The following is an 18,308-nucleotide window of genomic DNA, read 5'->3' as shown; positions in this document are numbered from 1 at the left end:
TGAGCATGCCTATATCACGCGTCTGTGGTCGTCAGTCTCTTGTTTTCTGCGGAGCTGTAAGCATCACGGTGTGAGTGAGCTCATGTTGGCTGTATTTTGACCTTGTGGAAAACTTCATTTTTCTCACATTTTTTGCAGGTTTTCTTTCGTTATCCCATTGCCAGGTCCCTCTGTGCCTTCCCGAGGTATCTTCTAGTCAGGGTTTTCGGCGATTTGGGTACGTTTCCTTTCACGGTCGATCCCTGTGGCAGCAGTGCGTCAGAGCCCACCAGCCATCAATGCCCCACTGCCATAATCTTCTGTTAGTGCACTTTTACTTTATCCGTCATGGCCAAGTCTGTTTATCACCAATCCCCCAGTGCCCAAGGACTAAGTCCACTTGAATCCACATGAGACATGTGTTCTCTACCTAGGAGCAGCACATGACGTTTGGGGTTGCCACTTATGCGCCAGATAATCCTGAAGGGATGTTGACTTCGACTTGACAAGATGGAGTAACTCTTTGGGTCAAAGAAGTCTGAGTTATCGGCATCAAAGGACCAAGGAGTCACGCCGATGAACACCAAACCAACAATATCGGCGGGACCATTGGGATGTTGCCGGCAGATGGAGATGGACCATTTATCTCCTCCAGACCAAGGACATCAGGTTTCCCAGGACATCTTGATTTCCCTTTTTAAAAAAGGGGACTGGCTATGCCCCCTTGACCTAAAGGACACATACACACATCTCTCGATCTGCTCCGGTCACAGGAAGTATTTCCAATTTGTTGTGGGGAAAATAGCACTTCCAGTATTGGATGTTGCCATTCGAGCTTGCATCAGCCCCATGGGTCTTCACGAAATGTCTGGCCATGGTGACTACGCACCTCCTCAGGCTGGGAGTGCATATTTTCCCATATCTGGACGATTGGCTGGACAAGAGCACGTCTCAGGTAGGTGCCACCAGGTCCATGCATTTGACTATTTGGGTTTTGGAGTCACTAGGGTTCATTCTCAACTACCCAAAGCCCCATCTCAGCGCGACACTTCATTTGGATTTCTTAGGAGCCCTGCTAGACATGGCTCAAGCCAAGGCCTACCTGCCTCGTTGGAGGGCCACCACCTTGACAATCATCGAGGCAGAGATCCAACAGAGCCAGCAGGTGTCAGCCTGGCACATGTTGAGGTTGTTGGGTTTCATGGCCACAACTGTCCATGTCACTCCTTTATGCACGTTTACACATGCACAGAGTCCAGTGGAACCTGAGGTCGCAGTGGTGCCAGGCCACTCAAAGCCTCCAGGATTGTATCTGAGTCACCCCGTCTCTCTGGGACTCATTGTCCTGGTGGTGGATACTTTCAAATCTGGAATGGGTGATCTTGTTTCGAATTCCCTCTACCCAAATTGTCCTAATCATGATGCATCCACCTTGGGGTGGAGAGTTCATGTAGATGGGCTCAGCACCCAGGGTCTCTGGTCTGCCCAGGAATGCTTCCTGGAGTTTTGGGCAATCAGTATGCGCTATGGGCTTTGAGATCGGCTGTCCAACAAAGTTGTCCTGATCCACACCAAAACCAAGTAGTCATGCGGTATGTCAAGCAGGAAGGCACAGGATCGTACCTCCTATGTCAGGAAGAAGTCCAGATCTGATCATGGTCCCTATCTCACGATATGGTGCTCAGGGCCCTGTACCTGGCCGGGAGAGAGAACATGGTAGTGAATAGGCTGAGTCGAGCCTTCAGACTCCACAGATGGTCCCTAGACCAGTGAGTGGTGAATCGGATATTTTGCCTCTAGGGGAGCCCAGATGTGGATCTGTTCGCATCCCCCTTCAATATGAAGGTGCCTTGGTTCTGCTCCCTGTCCAGCTCAGATGGCAAACCAGCCTTGGACAACCTTGCCTGTTAATGGGGCAAGGGTCTTCTGTATGTGTATCCTCTGATTCCCTTAGTTGTGAACACTCTCTTGAAGCTTCGTGAAGACAGGGGGACTATGATCCTCATAGCCCCTCACTGGCTGAGACAGGTCTGGTTTCCACTCCTATGGGAGTTGTCCATCTGGAGACCGATCAGTCTAGGGACTTCCCCAAACCACATCACCCAAGATTGAGGCAGGTTATGGCATCCCAACCTCCAGGCCCTGTCGCTCATAGCCTGGATGTTGAGAGGTTAATTCTGCAACTGCTCGATCTCTCAGAGGATGTGTCTTGGGTCTTGGTGGCTTCTAGAAAGCCTTCTACTAGAAAGTCCTGCCGGTAAGGAAAACAGACGCCGATAAACTCGTTTTCGTGTGAGCAAAAGGCCCTAGATCCGTTCTCCTGACCCACAAAAAAGCTGCTTGATTACCTTCTATACTTATGGGAGGCTGGCTTAAAAACCAACTCTGTTAGAGTTCATCTCAGTGCAAATGGTGTATATCACCAAGGTGTAGATTGTACGCCTATCTCTGTATAGACTATAGTTGTACGATTCATGCTGGGCCTGCTTCATTGAAACCTTCCTTAAGGCCTCCTGCTGTATCTTGGGACCTCAACGTGGTGTTAGCTCAGCTGATGAAAGCTTTTTTGAGCCACTGCACATCTGAGACCTGAAGTACCTGACCTGGAAGGTTATATTTTTGATGGTCACTTCTTTGCTTAGGGTCTGCGAGCTCCAGGTCTTAGTGACTTATCCACCTTATAATAAGTTTTTTCATGACAGGGTGGTTTTGCATATGCACCCTAAGTTCCTGCCTAAGGTGACGACTGATTTCCAGAGAAGGGCAACCAAAATGATAAAGGAGATGGAACAGCTCCCCTATGAGGAAAGGCTGAAGAGGTTAGGGCTGTTCAGCTTGGAGAAGAGACGGCTGAGGGGGATATGATAGAGGTCTTTAAGATCATGAGAGGTCTTGAACGAGTAGATGTGAATTGGTTATTTACACTTTCGAATAATAGAAGGACTAGGGAGCATTCCATGAAGTTAGCAAGTAGCACATTTAAGACTAATCGGAGAAAATTATTTTTCACTCTATGCACAATTAAGCTCTGGAATTTGTTGCCAGAGGATGTGGTTAGTGCAGTTAGTGTAGCTGGGTTCAAAAAAGGTTTGGATAAGTTCTTGGAGAAGTCCATTAACTGCTATTAATCAAGTTTACTTGGGGAATAGCCACTGCTTTTAATTGCATCAGTAGCATGGGATCTTCTTGGTGTTTGGATAATTGCCAGGTTCTTGTGGCCTGGTTTGGCCTCTGTTGGAAACAGGATGCTGGGCTTGATGGACCTTGGTCTGACCCAGCATGACAATTTCTTATGTTCTTAACCAGTCAATCATCCTGCCCATATTCTTTCCCAGGCCTCATTTGCACCAAGGCGAATGAGCCCTGCAAAGTTTGAACTACATGAGAGCCTTAGCCTTCTATCTGGAGCAGAATCAAGCCCACAGACAGTCTACTCAACTTTTTATTTATTTTAACAAGAATAGGTTGGTTGTTGCTGTTGCCAAACAGACACTATCCAATTGGCTAGCAGATTGCTTCTCCTTCTGTTATGCCCAGGCGGACTGCATCTTGGGGGTCATGTCAAGGCTCATTCTGTCAGAGCCATGGCAGTGTCAGTGGCCCACTTGCGAGCAGTTCTTGTGGAGGAGATCTGAAAGGCTTACGACATGGAGTTCTCTTCACACATTCCCATCTCATTACGGTCTCTATAGGGATGGTTGACATGACAGTAGGTTCGGCTAACCTGTCCTTCGGAACATTTTTTAGGTGTAGAACACAACTCTTCCGCTTAGGGCCCATTGTTTGGGTTCAGGCTGTCTCCACCTGTGTTAGCAACAGCACAATTGTTGTGCACGTTGGCATTTTGTTAAGTATCTGTTGCTCCCCTTTTGTGTTGGGGAGCAGCTTATAGCTAGAGATTCACACATGTGAGATTACCATCCTGCTTGTCCTCGGCGAAAGCAGAGTACCTTTAACAGGTGTTCTCCAAGAACAGCAGGATGTTCGTCCTCACAAATCCTGCCTGCCACCTCGCGGAGTTGGGTTTCTTCTATTTTTTATTTTAATTATAATTCTGTTACAAGATTGGGGAGTGAATCTGTGTGGACGCATGATATAGGGCATGCTAGGCAAGTTCAGTGTGCCTAATTAAAGTTCTAGAAACTATGACACAAGTTATCCACATTGGGGCTCCATCTGATGTTACCCATGTGTGAGGACTAACATCCTGCTGTTCTCGGAGAACACCTGTTACAGGTAAGCAACTCTGCTTTCTCATTCTGTATGTTGTCACTGCCTGGGTCCGGATGATGCCTTCACCTGCTACAGTTATAGTAGGATGTCCCCATGAGCATAATAGTGCCATGTCTTGAAAATGGAGGCCCTGCAGAAGGCACTGCTGGGTAGAAGCCCAGTTCCACAGTGCAAAGAGGTAGGATGACATGGCCACTCCTCATCCCAGAGCTAGGAGTCATTGAATACCATACCCCCTTCCCACATAGCAAAGTTTCCTGGATCCTTTAAAAGTCAGGAGTTGAGTGTGGCGCAGAAGATTAAGGTGCTGCTGTGGTGCAGAGAGAAGTGCCTAAGAAGCATGAGAGATCCTTTCTGTGGACATCTCCATTGCAGTCACACAGGCATTCACCGGAGCAGTACCTTCTTTGCCATTTAGGCAAGATGTTGCTTCACTGACACAGATCATTGTCACTGTGGCGCCTCCTGGCACCAAGGCACCAAATCTATCAGGACCTGGTGCAGTTACAGCATAGAGCACATCTTTGGCATAGGCTGCTAAGTCTTCAACCTAATTGGAGTAGAGTGCCTTGGTGCTAAGCTCAGGAAGGAAGTGTCACCAGTACAGTCAGTTAGACCCAGCAAGGTGCAACCGACAAGGAGTGCCTCAGTTGTCCACTTCTACTGAAATTGCTGAGGCTTCAATCTCCTACTTGATGCCACTGGTGTCGGCAGTCCTTACTGAGGATGAACTGATTTCTATAGAGGCAGTATTGCACTTTCCTGGCTTTTGTTGGTGAGCTTTACTCAGTGCACCTAATTGCTCAGTCCTGTGCCACTGAGGTCTATGGCTCTCTTCTAATGTTACCTTCCCACCGTAACATTTAATTTAAAAGGCTGGCTCAGAGGTGGACCTACATGCAGTGGTTTGCCAAAAGACTTGCTCCTTTGCATACCATTTAGAGCTTTCCTGAAGAGTGTTCACGAGGTGCTGGTTTACAACTGGTATTATTCACATTTTTTTCCTTGGCCTTTCATGACGACAGAGTATGAGTGAAGGGTTATGATTGATTTTCTATGGTATTGGAGGATTTGTTTGTGTGCTTGAAGAATGTTAGGAACTTAATGATCAATACTATCTCTGTAGTATTAGGTCACAGGAGCTCTAATTCTTTGAGAGCATCATAAGCCCAAATGCATGCATACTTATGTACCTACATTCCAATGGGGACAAAAATGTTTGATTTTGTATTAAATATATTTACCTTTAGAGAGCATAAGAAACACTGTGCTTTAAATAAACATTTTAAACATAAATGTCATTGATAATCCCATATTAAAAAAGGCAAATATTTTATCAAATGACTTAGCCATTATTAAGCAAATTAATAGATAAATAGACATAATTAAGCAAATTAATAGATAAATGTGTTCTTTCTCAGTTAAATAACCATATTGATAGACAAGGTTTTCTTGACCCACATCAGTGTGGATTTTAGAGTCTATCTTAGTACAGAGACTTTGTTGATTGCTTGAGGGAGGAAGATAAAGACAGAATAGATTTTTTTGCGCTTCAAGATATGTCTGCGGTTTTTTACACACTTTTGCAACATATTCTCTTAGACTTTCAGGATTGGAATTGTCTTAAAATGATTCACATCCTTTCTTTTAGGTTGTACTTTGCAAGTTAAGGTGAAAAAACTCAGTTGAAATTGTTGCTTCTGGATAATGTTACCATTTGATGTTAGGATCTAAGAGGACCCTTGAAATGATATTGTTTACAAACTGTTGTATCATGCTTGGGTTGCGACATTGATAAATACCAAGCAACTATTTCATGTAAGTTTTTTTTTTATTGCTGACTCAATAAACAGATTTAAACATAAAATTGTTTCCACTGGAGTGCTTCAGGCTTCAGCAATCTCAACCATGCTATTTAATTTATATTTTGCTCTCTTGGGGAAATTGCTGCCCATGAAGGTGTTGCAAACAGTTCAAAATGTGTCTGCATGTCTAATTATAGGGCTTGGAAAGCAAGAACATTATTCTGAGTTTGGTAGCACTACATTGCCTTCCTATAACTCCAAGGGCAAAGTTTAATTTCATCGCAATTTTTTAAAGCTATTCAGAGTCTATTCAGAGCTCGGTTAGTTCATTCTGCCTGGCCGTTCCCTTGAGGATGAAAGGCAGATCTAAAATCCAATTGGATCCCAAATGTTTTGCATAAACCTCACTAGGGATGTGAATCGGATCCGATATCGGATCCGATTCTGGTTCCGATTCACATCTCTATAGATGTGAATCGGATCCGATATCGGATGTGAATCGGATCCAATATCGGATCCGATTCACATCCCTAAACCTCACTAATACTTTGCTGTAAACTGAGAACCTTGGTCGGGGAAGACTGTGCAGGTGGAAGATGTGTTGAGTGAATAACTGATCGAGTTCAGGTGCTGAGGGTAGTTTCGGAAGAGCAATGAAGTGTACCATCTTTGAAAACCTGCCTATGGTCACCCAAATGACTTGATTCCCATTGGACAGAGGTAGATCCACCACGAAGTCCGTGGAGATGTGAGTCCATGGTTCTACGGGTATGGGTAGCAAGAGACCCCAAGGGCGACCTGGCAATGGCTTCTGCTGGGCGCAGGTCGGAAAAGAACCTACGTATGCCTGGACATCACATTCCATGCGAGGCCACCAATAGTAGCGGGACAGGAGCTCCAGAGTGCGAGCCCTGCCAGGATGGCCGGCAGTTAATGAGTCATGCGCCCAGGACAGGACCCTCCTACGAAGACGAGAGGAACGACTGTCTTACCCATGGGTACAATGTCAGTGGCAGAGAGGAGGACTTTAGCTGGGTCCAAAATGTACTGGGGAAGAATGGGTGTGTCCTCCGTTTCAAAAGTCCTGGAGAGGGCATCTGTTCTGGCATTCTTTGAGGCTGGGCAGTACCGCAGGATGAAGTTGAATCTGCTGAAAAACAGTGACCATCAAGCATGCTGGGGGTTCAAGCGTTGAGCCTGGCAGAGATATTCCAGGTTCTTGTGGTCTGTATATACTGTGACGGGATGCTGGGCCCCCTCTAGGCATTGCCGCCACTCCTCGAATGCCATCTTGATCGCCAAAAGTTCTTTATCTCCGATGCCATAGTTCTTTTCAGCTGGCGAAAATTTTCAGAAGAACATAAGAAAATGCCATACTGGGTCAGACCAAGGGTCCATCAAGCCCAGCATCCTGTTTCCAACAGTGGCCAATCCAGGCCACAAGAACCTGGCAAGTACCCAAAAACTAAGTCTATTCCATGTTACCATTGCTAATGGCAGTGGCTATTCTCTAAGTGAACTTAATAGAAGGTAATGGACTTCTCCTCCAAGAACTTATCCAATCCTTTTTAAACACAGCTATACTAACTGCAATAACCAGATCCTCTGGCAACAAATTCCAGAGTTTAATTGTGTGTTAAGTAAAAAAAGAACTTTCTCCGATTAGTTTTAAATGTGCCCCATGCTAACTTCATGGAGTGCCCCCTAGTCTTTCTATTTTCCGAAAGAGTAAATAACCGATTCACATCTACCCGTTCTAGACCTCTCATGATTTTAAACATCTCTATCATATCCCCCCTCAGCCGTCTCTTCTCCAAGCTGAAAAGTCCTAATCTCTTTAGTCTTTCCTCATAGGGGAGCTGTTCCATTCCCCTTATCATTTTGGTAGCCCTTCTCTGTACCTTCTCCATCGCAATTATATCTTTTTTGAGATGCGGCGACCAGTATTGTACACAGTATTCAAGGTGCGGTCTCACCATGGAGCGATACAGAGGCATTATGAGATTTTCTGTTTTATTCACCATTCCCTTCCTAATAATTCCCAACATTCTGTTTGCTTTTTTCGCTGCCATAGCACACTGAACCGATGATTTCAATGTGTTATCCACTGACGCCTAGATCTCTTTCTTGGGTTGTAGCACCTAATATGGAACCCAACATTGTGTAATTATAGCATGGGTTATTTTTCCCTATATGCATCACCTTGCACTTATCCACATTAAATTTCATCTCACAAGATCTTCCTGCAATTTATCACAATCTGCTTGTGATTTGACTACTCTGAGCAATTTTGTGTCATCTGCAAATTTGATTATCTCACTCGTCATATTTCTTTCCAGATCATTTATAAATATATTGAAAAGTAAGGGTCCCAATACAGATCCCTGGGGCATTCCACTGTCCACTCCCTTCCACTGAGAAAATTGTCCATTTAATCCTACTCTCTGATTCCTGTCTTTTAGCCAGTTTGCAATCCACGAAAGGACATTGCCACCTATCCCATGACTTTTTACTTTTCCTAGAAGCCTCTCATGAGGAACTTTGTCAAACGCCTTCTGAAAATCCAAGTATACTACATCTACCGGTTCACCTTTATCCACATGTTTATTAACTCCTTCAAAAAAGTAAAGCAGATTTGTGAGGCAAGACTTGCCTTGGGTAAAGCCATGCTGACTTTGTTCCATTAAACCATGTCTTTCTATATGTTCTGTCATTTTGATGTTTAGAACACTTTCCACTGTTTTTCCTGGCACTGAAATCAGGCTAACCGGTCTGTAGTTTCCCGGATCGCCCCTGGAGCCCTTTCTAAATATTGGGGTTACATTTGCTATCCTCCAGTCTTCAGGTACAATGGATGATTTTAATAATAGGTTACAAATTTTTACTAATAGGTCTGAAATTTCATTTTTTAGTTCCTTCAGAACTCTGGGGTGTATACCATCCGGTCCAGGTGATTTACTACTCTTCAGTTTGTCAATCAGGTCTACCACATCTTCTAGGTTCACCGTGATTTGATTCAGTCCATCTGAATCATTACCCATGAAAACCTTCTCCATTACGGGTACCTCCCCAACATCCTCTTCAGTAAACACACCGAAGCAAGGAAATCATTTAATCTTTCTGCGATGGCCTTTTCTTCTCTAAGTGCCCCTTTAACCCCTTTACAAACATAAAAAATTTGTTGGGAATAAAAATTATTTTAAAATTTATGGGCATTGAATTTGTGCCGAGTCCTCTGTTTCATATTTGATATCTATTCTTTGCAACAGAGTAAGTGCGTACTGATTGTTATTACCTTTAACCCCTTGATCATCTAGTGGTCCAACTGACTCCCTCACAGGCTTTCTGCTTCAGATATATTTTTAAAAGTTTTTACTGTGAGTTTTTGCCTCTACGGCCAACTTCTTTTCAAATTCTCTCTTAGAAGTAGGAGCACAGTAGTAGGGCTCCATTGCTAGCGTGTTGGCTGAGGACAGCTCCCACTGCCATGTCCGAGGCATCTACCTACACCACAAATGGGCGTGAGGGATCAGGGTGGCGGAGGCAGGGCTTGCGAAGGAAGGCCTGTTTCAACTCCTCGAATGCTCGGAGCGCGTCTGGTGGCCAATGTCTGGCATTAGAACCCTTCCTCGTAAGGGCGGTAAGAGGAGTCACCATATGCGAGTACCGGGTGATAAAGTGTCGATAAAAGTTGGCAAAGCCAAGGAAACGCTGGAGAGCATGGACCACCATGGGACATGGCCAGTCCCGGATACTCGCAACCTTATCAGGATCCATATGGAAGCCAGTATTAGACACGATATACCCCAGAAAGGGAAGGGATTCTCGCTTGTAAAGGCACTTCTCAAGCTTGGCAAAGACGCGGTGCTCACAGAGGCACTGTGGAACGCGGCGTACTTCCAAGCGATGAGTGGAGAGGTCCTTGAAATAAACTAGTACAGTGGTTCTCAACCTTTTTTTGGCCGGGACACACCTGACAAATGGTTCTCACATGCGTGACACACTGAACATGTGACCATCACGGGGCTAAATGTAAACATGCACTCTGCATCCACAGGAATCCCCTCAACCCCCAGCAATGAGTGCAGAGCAGATCTAGGGCATTACCTGTACAACTCACCATACAAAAAAGATATTCTGGTTCTGATGACATCTCAGTAAAAGCAAAACAAACTCCCTTTACTACAAGGCACAATAGCCTTCCTTATGAAAAGACAGTAATATACCACTAATGCATATTCTATTGAGAAAACACAACAAATAAGATTAATACAAATGCCTACATGCTAGTAAAATACCTCACCTCGGTCACACACCCAGAACTGACCTTCACCAAGTACAGAAAAAACACAAATTATAAATATGGAGACAGAAACTGGAATGGAGCTCTGCATGCAGTGCGAGCCTGGAGAAATGGAAAGAGAAATATAGCACCTAACATAAACCCAGGATCTGCAATAATGCACACAAACTAACCTGAATAAAGTTACACCTGTATTATGGAACACACGCAAACAGTAACAACCCTATCTAAGAAACACAACTATTAAACCAGGCCCTAAACACTAATACATTTCCTATTGGGAAAACAGAATAAGCCAAGCTGCTACAGAGCCCCACACAGAAATAATTGTAAAGTTATACCAAAAATGTTACAAAACAGCTGCTGAACAGAATAATATTAAATTAAACACTCATAAAAATTATTAAAACATGTCCAAATATCAATAAAATATTTCAAAACAGCAGACATCGTATAATACCCAATAATTAAAATAGCAGTCAATCAAGAAAAATAAATTTTAAAAGCCATCTTTACTTACCCTCTCCAGCAACTCTCCTACTCCTTTCCCTCCCAGGCCAATAGCACTCACCAGAAGCGCAAGGGCTGCTGAAGCTCTGTCCTCAATCTTCTTCCTTAGCGCCCACAACCAGTCACTCACAACACACACACACCCAATTAGACCCCACGACCAGTCTCTGTCTCTTTCACACCAGTCATCTTCCTTTCCAGTCTCTCTCTCTCACACAGAAACACATCACCTTCCTGACCAGTCTCGCTCTCTCAATCACACACAAAAGCTCTCACACCCCCACACACAAGCTCTCACCCAAGCACCCATTCACACACAAACTCTCACCCATTCACACCCACAAGCTCTCACCCAGGCTCCCATTCACACCCTCAGACACAAGCTCTCACCCATGCATCCATTCACACCCACAGACAAAAGCTCTCACCCAGGCACCCATTCACACCCTCAGACACAAGCTCTCACCCAGGCACCCATTCACACCCTCAGACACAAGCTCTCACCCATGCATCCATTCACACACAGACACACCAGCTCTCGCCAAAAACAACTTCTTCCTTCACTCCCCAAGCAAGGAGTCTCCACGCTCCCAAAGGTGGGAGGCCCAAGCCAAGGCCTTACCATCGAGTAGAGATAGGATGAAGGTTGTCTTAACCTGGTCAGACGTGAACTGCAACGATTGGAGAGAGAAGCACATAAAGCAGTGGTTGAGGAACCTATGGCACTGCTTCGGGTCCCCGGAGTAGTGGGGAGGTGCCGGGAGATGCAAGGAGGCGGAAGGAACTGGTGCTGGTGGTAACGACAGAATCCCAGGAACTGTCCAGATGATTGGCCAGGCGCTCGACTGTAGCCGGACTGTAGCCGCTAACACATCCATGCACTGCTGCTGCTGTTGGAGTCATTGAGCCAGGCCCGGAATGGCCTGGAGACCGGACAGATCCGCCGGGTCCATGGCCTTGGCAAACTGTTAGCGCTGTGGACCCTTGAGCCGGGACGAGAGCTGGAACCACCACCAAGGGATGGCCCTTATTTATTTATTTATTTATTAACTTTTATTTACCGACATTCGTGAAACACATCATGCCGGTCCTTGTCGCTGGGAAGCGGTCCTTGTCGCTGGGAAGCGGTACAGGAAGGGGGAGACCCAGCTGGGGTTTCACCTATACCAACCCACGTTCCCCTCAAGTTGAGCCCTTGGGTACCGGGACCAGCAGGGCTTAGGCGCGGGTCTCCCAGCAGTGACAAGTCCAAGAGAAGAAGCAGCATCAAGGAGTCCGGGTTGAGGCTGGCAGTGGTCAGGGGTACCATGGATAATCCAGAAGTCGAGGCAGGCAGCGATCATGTAGCACGAGGTACCAGGACGGAGGTCAGGACATGCAGCAGACACACAGGAACCAGGAAACAAGCCAAGGGTCAGAACGGGCAGCAGACAAGCAGAATCGGGAAACCAAGCCGAAGTTGAAACCAAGAAGACAATCCGGGGAGCAGGGAACCAGGAACAGGCGCAATCGGAACCACGGGTATAGGAACAGGCAGGAACTTAGGATCAGGAACACTGGGACGCAGCAACAATGCACTCTATGAGCAGGACCTGTTGCCAAGGCAAGGAACGGTCATCTGAACTGGGCTTAAATAGCCCAAAGAGATGACGTCATCTTCGGGGGCTGGGCCGAGATTTCCTGCCGCGGCCTCTTTAAGAAGCGGCAAGTGCTGTGTGCGCCTAGGGAAGCATGCATAGTAGGATGTTGGCAGCGGCTGAGGCCACATGGGAGGAACGCCGCAGCAGGGCACAGGACAGGGCCGCCCCGCGCTGCTGGAGGAAGAGCCTGGAGTTGGCGCCTGCTGGGACAGGTAAGGGAGCCCAGCTGAGGCGGACCATGGCAGGGATTCCCAACAGGATGATTTTAATGATAGGTTACAAATTTTAACTAATAGATCAGAAATTTCTTTTTGAGTTCCTTCGGTACCCTAGGATGCATACCCACCCGGTCCAGGTGATTTGCTATTCTTAAGTTTGTCATTCTGGCCTACTACATCTTCCAGGTTCACAGCGATTTGGTTCAGTTCGTCTGACTCCTCACCCTTGAAAACCATCTTCGAAACTGGTATCTCCCTAACATCCTCATTAGTAAACACGGAAGCAAATAATTCATTTAGTCTTTCTGCAATGGCCTTATCTTCCCTAAGAACCCCTTTAACCCCTCGGTCATCTAACAGTCCAACTGACTCCCTCACAGTTTTTTTGCTTTGGATATATTTTAAAACATTTTTATTATGAGTTTTTGCCTGTACGGCCAACTTCATTTCAAATTCTCTCTTTGCTTGTTCCCAACTTAATGTGGGATTAGCAAGTTGGATCTGAGGGACTTCAGTATTTGTACTTTCTCTTGTCCTTGGGCCTTAGTACCTCTTCAGTTACCTTCACATTCTGGCCATAAGTGAAGTCCTCAGGTCTGCCTTCCTGTCAGTAAAGTATATTGCACATCTGTCTGAGTCATGACAAGGGATATTTGGCATTGCTGGCCCAGCACTCTGGAATGCACTGCCTGACGAGCTCAGATTAGAGAGCAGGATTTTCTCCAGTTTAGAAAATTCCTTAAAGCCCATCTTTTCAGTTCTGCTTTCCTTACCTGAGAACATAACTCACCTGAACTACTGTGTTCAGTTCTGGAGACTGTAATTCAAAAAGGATAGAGACAATATGGAAACTATCCAGAGGAAGGAAACCAAAATGAGGGGGTCTGTTTCAGAAGACCTATGAGGAGAGGTTAAAGGATCTAAATATGTACACCCTGGAGGAGGGAGATGCAGGGGGAGATGTAATACAGACCTTCAGATACCTGACAGGTATTGATGCACAAACTTCAAACCTTTTCCGTTGGACAGAAACATAGAAACATAGAAATGACGGCAGAAGAAGACCAAACGGCCCATCCAGTCTGCCCAGCAAGCTTCACACATTTTTTTCTCTCATACAGGAAACAGGGGACAGGAAACAGGGGACACAATATCAAGCTCCAGAGGGGACGACTCAGAACCAATATCGAGAAATATTGTTCACAGAGAGGGTGGTAGATGCCTGGAATGCCTCCCAGAAGAGGTGGTGAAGACAAGAATACTTAATGAATTCAAAAGGGCATGGGATAAACACTGCAGATCCCTAAAGGCTTAAAGAAAGGGATGGTGTAACATTTCTGCATGGTGGTAACCTGCACAGAGCGGCAGTTAGTTTCCTTAATAGAACACATCGGGATAAAGTGCATGGAACGGTAGTTACTACCATAAGTTTGGAACGATATTAAGACTGGCATCCCGCAGGGATTAACATTATCTGCAATACTGTTCAATCTCTACCTCATTCCATTATGCAAATTGCTTGCTGGTTTAGGGCTAAACTTTTTCATTTATGCTGGTGACATTCCATTTTTAAAACCAATAAAAGACTCTATAGTTAATATAATGAACTGTCTCAAAATGTTTCTAGGTGCCACTGACAAATGGAGCATCATAATCACCTACCACTAAACATTTCAAAAACAGAGATCATAATGTTGTCGTGGACCAAGAATACACCAGAAAATATAAAATTAAAAGTGGCTGAATATATCAGACCTATAATGAAAATAGTTTGTGACATGGGGGTCATTCTTGAGTCAAACCTTTCAATGAAAATTCATATAAAAAATATAATCCTCTCAGGATATATGAAACTTTGCATGTTAAAACATTTTAAATCTTTATTAAGTATGGAAGATTTCATAGCACTACTGTAATCTCTGATCTTTGTAGGGACAGATTATTGCAATTCCCTATTACTGGAAGTTCCTGCCTCTATTTTGCATTCCCTTCAACTATTACAAATTCCGCAGCCCGATTACTTTCAGGAAAATAAAATATGATCACATCACCCCAGTATTTGCTGCCTTCCACGGCTCCCAGTTAGAGCAATAATTAAGTATAAACCTTAATCTTAATTCACAAATTAACACCACGAATATTCCATGAGCAGGGACCACGTTACATATCTACACCCCTTCAAGAATGCTAAGGTCACAAAATAAAAGCCTCCTGGAAGTCCCAGCATTTGGCAGTCACATATTGGTGAAGTATATGAGAGAGCTTTTTCTATACTTGGCCCAACTCTGTGGAATACCTTACCAGAGCAATTTAGAATGTAAAATGATGCAAAGGCATTCAAAAAAAAAGATGTAAAGACCTGGTTATACCTCAGGAATTTGCAGTAGACAGTGCAGCTCTTCAATGAAGTATTGCACATGAGTCAGCTTAAATCTCCAGAGATACTTTACTGCTTACCATTAGTTTTGATATTTTTTGTGTTATATTTTATTTTGTATTTTCATAAGTATATTTTTATTATGTATGGCATATTTGTAAACCGATTTATGGAGCAGTGGTATTTAAAAAACAAAAAAAACACCTTCTTAAATTAATTAAATTGCTGTGCAGACTAAATGGACCTTTTGGCCTTTATCTGTCATCGTCATATTACTAAGTTACTATGACTGTTTAGAATAATTTGGTATATTAGTATAGCTGGGTTTAAAAAAGATTTGGATAAGTTCCTAGAGCAGAAATCCATAAACTGCTATTAATAAGGATTAGTAGCCTGGGATCTATTCATTTAATGTTTGTGTACTTGCGAGGTTCTTGTGACTTGGTTGACCACTGTTGGACACAGGATACGGGCTTGATGGTCCCTTGGTCTGACCCAGTATGGCATATCTTACTGTTCTTAAGTTATGTACTGTTTGCTATGTGCTATTGTTTTCTTATGGTTTGTCAAACATGTATGTTATATTGATTTTATATGTAAGTTGTAATCCACTGAGATTGGTGGATCAGTGGACTATAAATTGCTTAAATAAAGAAATTTCTGCACTATTGTCACTAGTATGTGGGAGGGGCTCCAACCTTTTGCCACTCTTTAGTTGCAAAGTTTATGAAAGGTCTGTGGTATCCTAAGCTACCAGTCTGTAAACCTCCAGTTCTTGGGGACCTCAGCATAATCCTCGCTGAACTCATGAAACCTCACTTCAAACTTCTCAAGTCAAACCTGGAAAGTATTGTTTCTTGTTGCCATCACTTTAGCACAAAGAGAGAGCAAATTATAGGCTCTAGTTTCCTATTTTGCCATATCTGCAGTCTTTTCACAACCGAATTCTATTATTTTGCACTATTATGTCCCTCTACTGTTTTGACAGTGTGTCTTGAAGACTCAGTATCTTTGGATAAATCGTTTGGTGCAACCCATTCACCAATTAGTTCACTCTCCTCTAGTGGGCCCAGAGTTCCTTTTTCAGTAATTACTGCACAATGCAACCCTCAGCTTTGGACTCTCCACACATTATGGCTAGTCCATGCCTGCTTGTTGATAGAGAAAGCAGCTTTGCTTACCTATAAACAGGGCTCTCCATAGACAGCAGGATGAATTTAGCCATATTTAATACCTACCTGCCTACCTCCCCATAGAGTCGACTACCTTGCTAAAGCTTAAGCTCTGAAAGAGACTGAGGAGCTCACAAGGCAGCATGCGTGTGTGGGAACTCCCATGTATGCTCAGTAATACTTTTTGCTGAAAGCTAGGATCAAGTCAGTTGTTGGATGGCATCACCCACACATTGTGGTTTATTCATCCTGCTCTCTACAGAGAACCCTGTTTACAGGTAAGCATACTTGTTATCTTTTTGATGAAGCAGATGGGAATGATGATCGCTTCACTGCAGCTAATTGTATCCTTTTTATTGAACTAATCATTTAGCAACAATTTCTTTAATCCTGATGGCCAGGATAGCGGTTCCTGGTATATGAAGATGTTCCAAGGTATGGGGAAAACCTTTAAAAGATATTAATATGTTTAAAATGAATTGTATTTCAAGGCTAGAAAAGAGATTCTCAAGATTCACATGCGAGATTGGAATCCCAAGCCATCAGATACCTTTGTGGAAGAACTGGGAGAAAAATGTGTTGGTAAGAAACATCTTATTTTCTTTATGGGTTTTATATATTAAATTGTAAGGTCATAGTTTAACTTTGTGGTTTTATATTTCATTCATCAAATGAGAATAGGAATGTTAGATCATGTTTAAATCTCAGAATTTTATAGCCTGTTTTTATGTCTTTATGCCAATGCGTAGATTTAGTGTGACAGTTAAGCTAGCATTTAAATATGTGCCTTATCTTTCATTTCTACTAGGATATTGTGGTGCAGATATTAAGTTTGTATGCACTGAAGCTGCTTTATGTGCCTTGCGCAGACGTTATCCTCAGATATACACCAGCAGTCAGAAACTACAGTTGGATGTTTCTTCTATTAAGATCACAGCAAAGGACTTTGTAGTGGCCATGCAGAAAATAGTTCCAGCTTCTCAAAGAGCAGTAGTTTCACCTGGACAGGCATTATCTTCTGTTACCAAGCCATTGCTGCAAAATACTCTGAACAAGATAATGGATGCCTTACAGAGAATATTTCCACATGCTGAACAAAGCATAAAAAAAGGAGAAAACTGTGGTAAGATTTCTTTTATAGATATGAATTTTTATTTTTGTTTTGGCATTGTAATACTTTGTCTTGTGGACCAAATTTTGATCACTAATTGTTACTAAAAGCTAAGTAATGTTTTAGCTTCTCAGCCTATGACATAGGGCAGGGTTCCCCAAAATGCAGGCCACATCTGACCTGCAGAGCAACTTTTTCCAGTCCTTGATCAAAGGAGATCGGTACTGTGCAGACGTAAAAGAAAATACTATCTTGACCTCCATTAAGAATAACTGATGCGTTGCTTCCTCTGCTATTGTTGCCACTGTGGAGCGCATGAGAACTAAATTAGTTGGGCAGATGAGCAAACTTGATCAGCCATATGATCTTTCTCTGCTATCTAGTTTCTATTTCTGTTTGAAAAAAAAACCTCATATTGCAGCTTTATTACCGACATTGCCCCAGCTCTAGAACTGTGAGCCTTGACATGCCCTACCGTGCTCAGACCTTACTGGATGTATAGAGGGGTACAATGGACTAGCCAAATTCCAGATTTATTGGTATCAATGAAACAAAAAATGAGTGGACTGTCTGAGGGTTTGGCTCACTACAGATCCCTTGTATTTCAAATTGCAATTTCATCTTTGAGGACTTAGGCACAACCGTAGACACTTAGAATTGTGCGTAGAACAACTGTATTGCAAAACTTTAGTGCAAAGTATAAAATTCATTAGGGCCTGGAGCTCATTGACTCTGTATGATTGCCACCAAAACTGACATTCCAGGTCAGGCACTTCAGCTCACAAGAGCCCAGAGGATTGAAAGGTTTTACCCTTTTCCTTTTTTTCTACACCACTCTTTTTTTTTTTTTTTTTCTTACTCCCTCGGATTCTGCTCTACAGACATCCTTCTCATGGGTACACCTCGGTTCCAATTGGCGTACCACTTGGGAGAGGGAATACCCGTTTAACGGTCAACCCC

General features: G+C 43.8%; 1 protein-coding gene across 1 annotated transcript in view; it reads left to right on the top strand.

The window, feature by feature from the left end:
- Positions 1-18,308, top strand: part of ATAD2 (ATPase family AAA domain containing 2) — a 471,993-nt gene that overhangs the window by 266,349 nt on the left and 187,336 nt on the right. Inside the window, exons 15-16 of the mRNA XM_029591972.1 lie at positions 16,729-16,819; positions 17,046-17,360. Of these exons, the coding sequence (XP_029447832.1) occupies positions 16,729-16,819; positions 17,046-17,360 (406 nt within the window). The remainder of the gene's footprint in view (positions 1-16,728; positions 16,820-17,045; positions 17,361-18,308) is intronic.

This window comes from Rhinatrema bivittatum, chromosome 2 (assembly GCF_901001135.1).
Source record: "Rhinatrema bivittatum chromosome 2, aRhiBiv1.1, whole genome shotgun sequence".
NCBI lineage: Eukaryota > Metazoa > Chordata > Amphibia > Gymnophiona > Rhinatrematidae > Rhinatrema > Rhinatrema bivittatum.
The sequence above is the reverse complement of the archived record's forward strand: the minus strand, read 5'-3'. Positions and strand labels throughout refer to the sequence as shown.